The sequence below is a fragment of the Sorghum bicolor genome, chromosome 4 (genome assembly GCF_000003195.3).
Source record: "Sorghum bicolor cultivar BTx623 chromosome 4, Sorghum_bicolor_NCBIv3, whole genome shotgun sequence".
In the NCBI taxonomy this organism is placed as follows: Eukaryota; Viridiplantae; Streptophyta; class Magnoliopsida; order Poales; family Poaceae; genus Sorghum; species Sorghum bicolor.
The window spans coordinates 13,103,875-13,110,901 of NC_012873.2; the positions used below are offsets into that span (position 1 = coordinate 13,103,875).

At 39.3% G+C, this 7,027-nt stretch overlaps 1 protein-coding gene across 1 annotated transcript; it reads right to left on the reverse strand.

The window, feature by feature from the left end:
- On the reverse strand, window positions 7–6,476 carry LOC8080377. The gene is made up of 15 exons (XM_021459466.1): window positions 6,318–6,476; window positions 5,395–6,090; window positions 5,192–5,317; window positions 4,956–5,066; window positions 3,837–4,256; window positions 3,668–3,763; window positions 3,433–3,558; window positions 3,243–3,334; window positions 3,095–3,167; window positions 2,563–2,972; window positions 2,246–2,483; window positions 1,991–2,089; window positions 1,722–1,881; window positions 1,553–1,625; window positions 7–88 (listed from the first exon to the last, which is right to left on the reverse strand). The coding sequence occupies exons 1-15, from the start codon at window positions 6,474–6,476 to the stop codon at window positions 7–9; spliced, it is 2,961 nt and encodes a 986-aa protein (XP_021315141.1).

Here is a 7,027-nt window from a genome sequence, read left to right on the forward strand (position 1 = left end):
CTTCAGTCAATTTTCGCTGATGACGTCGAGGTGGTCCAGGACGAGGTCGCACGCTTCCGGCAGGAGGTCGGCCCATGGGACGACTAACCTTTCCAAGCTCCAGATAAGATGAGAGAGAGAAAGGATGAGAGTGCTAGCAGGTTCGAGAGACAAGATGAGCTGAGAGTTCCCATGAGCAATTTGCAAGGTTTAAATTATTGATTTTGGTTCAGCTATTCTTTTTGAAATAAAAATCATTTACCTGAGACTTGTTTAAAATTAAGAGCACGTGGATTTAAATTCTTTGTGGGTTGCACTTAATTCATATCTACCCTTATTGATTTTGGTTCAGCTATTCTTTTTGAAATAAAAATCATTTACCTGAGACTTGTTTAAAATTAAGAGCACGTGGATTTAAATTCTTTGTGGGTTGCACTTAATTCATATCTACCCTCCATACTAGAAAGAGCTGGTTACAACTTGAACTTTAATTGAAAAATCTTTAAATAGCATTGTGTTTTCTCGTGTATGATCAAGTGCGGGGATTGAACATCGGAGCCAATGACATGGTTTGGTAATACGGCCTTATCATTTAAACAATATTATTTTCTCATGGCCTTTTTGACGAGTCTCGGTAAATCCGTAAGATGCTTTTCTTGTTTTGATAATATCTTGATTATAATATCTTTGCTAGGACTAACCTTTCCTTCTTGTTTTGAGATTATAATATCTTTGCTAGGACTAACCTTTCCAAACTCCAGATAAGATGAGAGAGAGAAAGGATGAGAGTGCTAGGAGGTTCGAGAGACAAGATGAGCTGAGAGTTCCCATGAGCAATTTGCAAGGTTTAAATTATTGATTTTGGTTCAGCTATTCTTTTTGAAATAAAAATCATTTACCTAAGACTTGTTTAAAATTAAGAGCACGTGGATTTAAATTCTTTGTGGGTTGCACTTAATTCATATCTACCCTCCATACTAGAAAGAGCTGGTTACAACTTGAACTTTATTGCTGGCGTATGCATTCAGGGTCTTGCCATGAACTAGAGTATCACCAGAATCACACACCGTCGTGATAAAAAAAAATTTAACATACCACGCCAAGTACGCGGCGCTTTAGCCTGGTACTAGCTCGTTGCTTCCGCCGGAGAGACCAATTAAGCTTTTACCAGCCCCTGTATTAGATTTTACGAACCTTACATGATTTTACCACCCAAGGACTGGTGATTTTACCAGCGAATCCCTCAAAATTTTACCATCCAAGGACTTACGATTTTACCACCCCAGGACTAAAAATTTTACCATCCAAGGTCACCTGATTTTACCACCCCAACTGTAGATAAAATCTCAGGTTTGGGCGACATGTTACCACAAGTTACCAAAATAAAATCTCAGGTTTGGATGACATGTTACAATAAGTTGATTTCGAGCCCGACAATAAAGTATCATAAAAACCATTGTACATCCATACATCCATGATCCTGTATCAATCCTATGGTGAAGAACCATGATCCTGTATGATGCCCTCAGGAAGTGTGTCACGTGATCCATTCAACTTGTGATGGATTAAGTACCACAAATTATCAATCCTAAGTTCTCCAGATTTCCAATCAGCTCCAAGTTCAAAAAACTCAAGTTTATGACTATCTGGATTATAGTGCCTCATGAACATCATCACACAGAATGCGGAGTCCAAACTTTTTTCCTGCTGTGGGAGAGAAGGTACACTTGGCAAGCTCCAACCTGAGAAGTCAGGGTGTTCCTTTGCGACCAACGAAATAACAGCACTCAGCTTCGTCCTTACCGCCCCAGCAATGCTGTAGTGATATTTTTTGTTGGCAAGCGAATCCAGTATATCAATTTGTTCATAGTTTTTGTTGATGACATATAGTGTCCAGTGATTCTGATAGCAGACAGGCAAAAATATCTATGCAAAAAATAACCATGATACTATGTAAGAATTCAAATAATGCTTGAGTTCTCAAAATATCAGTACATGGAAGGATACTTACATGCCTCGCTCTCAAAATATCCTGACTACTGTAACAATACTTGAGTTCTTCAGCAACATTTTCAGCATTATAATTATCCGTGTCAACCAAGATCAATTCCTATAAGCAACAAAAAAGATCAATGAGGATGTTAGATTTTACCAGCCAAGGACGAAAGATTTTACCATCCAACCACTAAAGAGTTTACCAGCCAAGAACTATAGATTTTACCATACAATCACTAAGATTTTACCAACCTATGAATTAGGATTTTACCAGGCTTGCAAAATTTGCACTTACAGAAATTTTTGGATCAAGGAAGATCCTGTAGCCCGCACTTCCATGTTCCGTTTCATCAGCAATGAGGCATCGTATGTAAAATGACATCACCGTGTCTACACACACCGTGTCTTCAGAACAATTTTTCTCCCCAAAGTTTTTTGAAATATCATGTCCCGATAATTGCCATTGATCAGTTAATCTAGCCTTGTGACGAAGACTCAAGAACGAAACACTGTTGTTGGAAATGGATTAAATCATTATCAGTGCAAGTTTCAACTACTGATGAATTAAAAGCAAAGCAAAGAATGTACCTGCTCAATTCTTCATTGTCAATTATCTTGTTGAAGAGTTGCAATCGCATATCTTTATCACCCAGATTCTGGGTTATACCATCTGGTTTTGTGAAAGGGGAGGCTGAGCGGTCTACTTGGACTTTCATCCTTCTCCTTAATGAACAATCCAGAGCAGATGGGATACTTCTTCCATCCAGTCTTGAATAGGTTGCTTGGATTCTTTGAAACTCCCCCTGGATTCTTTGGAACTCCCCCTTGTCCCCATCCTTGGTCCCCTTGACCTTGTCCTCATCCGATTTGGTTGCTTTTTTCTCTGGTTGCTTTTTCGTCGTTTTCACATGCTTGTTTGAAAATGCACCCCTGAACTTGTTGTCTTCATGTTCAAGGAGGAACCTCGCAATCCGTTTGCGGCACATGCAGATTTCGTCCTGCATTTTAATCAACAATGAGCACAATCAACAGCAACAGCAATCTAATCTACAAGAGAAATATGATAAGAGCTGCTGAGTCACCAAAGATTCTGGCTTGCTACAGAAAAGGCAGGACTAACCTCACTAATGTTGTTGTAGTTTCCATCCTTATATTGCATTATGTACATAAGCATATGAAAACCACAATCGTCACTGCAAAAATAAGAACGTGAGCACGGATTGAGGTACTTGATAAGTTATGACATTAGGAAATAGCCAGAAATGTACAGGTTATTTTGCTTCTGAACTTCTGGCGTTGAAATGATGTATTTTGGACCTTGCAGGCCTAGTGAACCAAGATGGTTTTTAAGTGCATTTATCTGCAAGAGTGCAATGGATCAGTAGAGGCAGCTTAGGGTTTAACCAAACAATATCATATACTTTCTTTGCAAGGCATTTGATGCTGAAAATATCTAACCAGTTGTTGATGATTTTCTTCGCTTTTCTCCAAATCATAATAGGAATCAAATACAGTTATAACATCTAAATCTGGTTCTACCACAACCAGGGACCAGTGTGTTCCCTTACAGAAAGGGACATAAATCTGCAAAAAAAGAAACAACCAAATTATTGATGGTTATGTCATATGCCTAAAAAATATCAAAGAGCCAAATTTAAGAATACACATAGAATTAAATAAAAAAGGTACAAACTGTTTTCTTTAGGTCACAGCTTCGTCTTTCTATGTCACAGCTTCTGAATTCTCTTTCAAGATAACCAGATCTTTTATTCATCCCTAACAATTGTTCCTAGAAAAAAAAGTATGGTGAAATTGCTAAACAATCATTGAATGCAGTAGTAATATTGCTAAATGGCACTTACAACAGCACCCATTGAAAGAACAATCTGGTCATCCCATGATTTCATCCAAATGAACCTCAGAACTCCCACAACGTCATCGTGCAAATGACCACCTGGTGCGAAGATACGAACAAAATTATCCTCCATTATCTGAACTCCATCTATTTCCACCACACAATTTTCCTTCATCTGCTCTTCTATTTTCACATCTTCAACTAGGGCCCGCCTGCGTTTGATTTCTTTGTACATCTTAGACAAGTATGAATGTTCCTCCGCAATTTTCTTTAAATTTTCGTTATTTTTGATCTGGTGTTCCTTTAATGCTTCCATCAACTTGTCTTGACAGCTCTTCATTTCTTTTAAAAGGATGCCCTCCTCATCCTTGTCAACCTCACTTTCATTGAGAAAGTGTTGCACAGATGCAATTTCAATGATGTGGTCCTGAAAGGCAGAGGTAAAATCGTAGGTTTCAGGATGGTAAAATCTTAAGAACGAATAAGCAGCCAAAGCAACAGAGAAGAGCAACAGAGAAGAAGAAGTATTTCTAGGTATTTCTCAATCATAGAGGGGGCTGCTAAAATCTATAGTACTGGTAAAATCAATTACAGGGGATGGTAAAATCTTGAGTCCTTGGATGGTAAAAGCAAATAGAGGGGCTGTTGGCAATGCCAGAGGTAATTCTCTAAGAATCACAACACAACTAAGCAATTCTAGAGCTAGAGGATGAACAAGAGGAACACCACAACACACACGCACACCTCTCTGATGTTTGGTTGCTGCTGAACTAACTTAAGCTGCAGCTGCTCTCTCTTTTCTTATACATACAAGAGTCAACTTCCTAGTACAACTACTTGAGTACCTAGTACACACACTTGAGCACTTCTAGCAACTATTCTACTGCTACCAGTACTCTATACAAGACAGGGCATACTGCCCTTATACAAGACAGGGCATACTGCCCTATACGACAGGCAGTGTACAATGGAGCTCACCTGCTCCATTGACTTTGCTAATCAGGGGAAGATCAAACAAGAGCAGCACAATTACATCCAACAGGGGCTGCTAAAATCTTTAGTCCTGGTAAAATTGTCACTATGTTGACTGGTAAAATCTCAAGGAGGTTGAAGTCCGTGTCCTAACCTCTAGATTTTTGGAAGGTCCTTTAGTTGCAGGCAGAGGGACAACCTTTTGCTTTCGGGATGCTGGTTTCTGGACTGGTTTCTTGACTATGTTGTCCTTGTGCTTGACAACCTGAAATGCCACCAATGTAAAGACTATAGTAAATTTACCTACGATTACAATATGTTTCTGTAGTACAAAATTACTATAGGTTTCTGTAGTACAAAATTACTATAGTAGAAGCATGCTTCGCATACCTCTTGCCGGAGATTCATGCCCTTGACCAGTTTTGCAATTGTTTTGTCATTGTAGCGATTGATGAGTGGATCAGCTTGTGTACCATCCAGCGCAAGTTGCGGCTTAAGAGCTTGATGCAAACACATCTGTTAAGCAGCAAAATCAGTCAAAGCACAACTTTTATTGTGTGAGTAAAAGAAATTGTTTTAAAATTCTCACTTACCAACAGCAGAAGTGCGCACCCCTCGATTTTTGATGGTTGTTTCTCCCTTTGCTTCCATGTAGAGATCTTACTTTTCAGATTCTGACAAATATATTTGCACCAATTATAGCTTTTGGCTTCATCAATGTACGAGCACATCCCCACGTGCTGCGGAGTGGGTACATTGCTCTGAGTGGGTAACAACATCTTGCATAGCAGAATCATGAAGAAAGCACGGGCTTCCGAATGCTTATCTTTCACAGTTTTGATGTATTCGATTATCTCGGTGATGGGGAGTTTCTTGTTCTCTTGAATTTTACCTCTAGAGTTCACTTTAGCAGTGACTGCATATCCAAGATCTTTCATGCGTTGCCAAAACTTATTGTACTCATTGCCCCAGTGATCCTCTAGTGATTTGTCTCCATCAGGGATACCAAAGCATTCTTTGACAAACTCAGGTGTGACCTCTATTTGATTGTCTTCTGATACAACAACGGTGAATGATTCACCATCAGAGCTCACATCACAATTGTTCATCAGATACATGATAGTATCAATGGAATAAAGAGTTGTAATATCCATCCGAAGAAAGGCACCAAAACCAGAAGCTCTCACTACTGATTTTGCAGAATCTGATAGAGCATCAACTGCCTTAATGATGGAATTAGGTTCACAATGTGAACCTATGTTACATTTCTTTTTCTTGCCCTTTGTCTGCTGCAAAAAAAAACAGATTTTTCTGAGGAGAAAATTGTCAAGGACACTAAACTCTATTCCCTAGTTTATGAGAAAATTGTCAAGGACCAATGCTGTAGCAAGCAAGTCTGGTAAAATCTCTATGCCATGCTAGTAAAATCTCCAAGCCAATGCTGGTAAAATATCAAAGACATGATGGTAAAATCACTAATTCTGGAAATGCGGCAGCAGCGAAAAAGATTGGATACCTTATCTTCATCTTGGTGTCCACCATCATCGTCTTCATCCTGGTTTCCACCATCATCCTTGTATTCCTCATCCTCGTTCCTGGATACCTCCCCATCCTCGTTCCCGGATACCTCCTCATCCTCGTTCCCGGCTACTATACGATTTTTTTTGCGTGCCATCACCTTTTTTAATAGAGACGGGCATAATTTTTGACCGCATTCATTGTCCCCAACCAGACTAGCCCCCGAGTGACAACCTCTTAATTTGATTTTGCTGACTATTTGAAAAACTCTTTGTCCTTTACTATTATCTCATGGTGCAGTAGAGTGTAGTTCTTCATTATTGTTGAAGTACTTATCCATCTTTTTCAGGTGGTACCTATGCCCTTTCGATAAGACCTGTCTGTGCGGCTGTGCCTCATGTACACTAACTTCTCGTTGATCATAACAAAAATGACTGCTCTTAGTGTGAATGAATCTTTACGGTACTCATTTAACATCTGAACACCTGTTTCCCACAATATTTTTATGTCCTCTATTAAAGGCTGCAAAAAACATCCATGTCAACACCAGGTTGTGTAGATCCAGAAATAAGGATGGTTAGCAAAAGGTACTTTCACTTTTGCATCAACCAGAGGAAGGTTGTAGATGGTGAGGATCACTGACCATGTGCTGTGCTTGCTGCTCCTCTCGACAAATGGATTCATTCCGTCAGTACTCAGTATGAACCT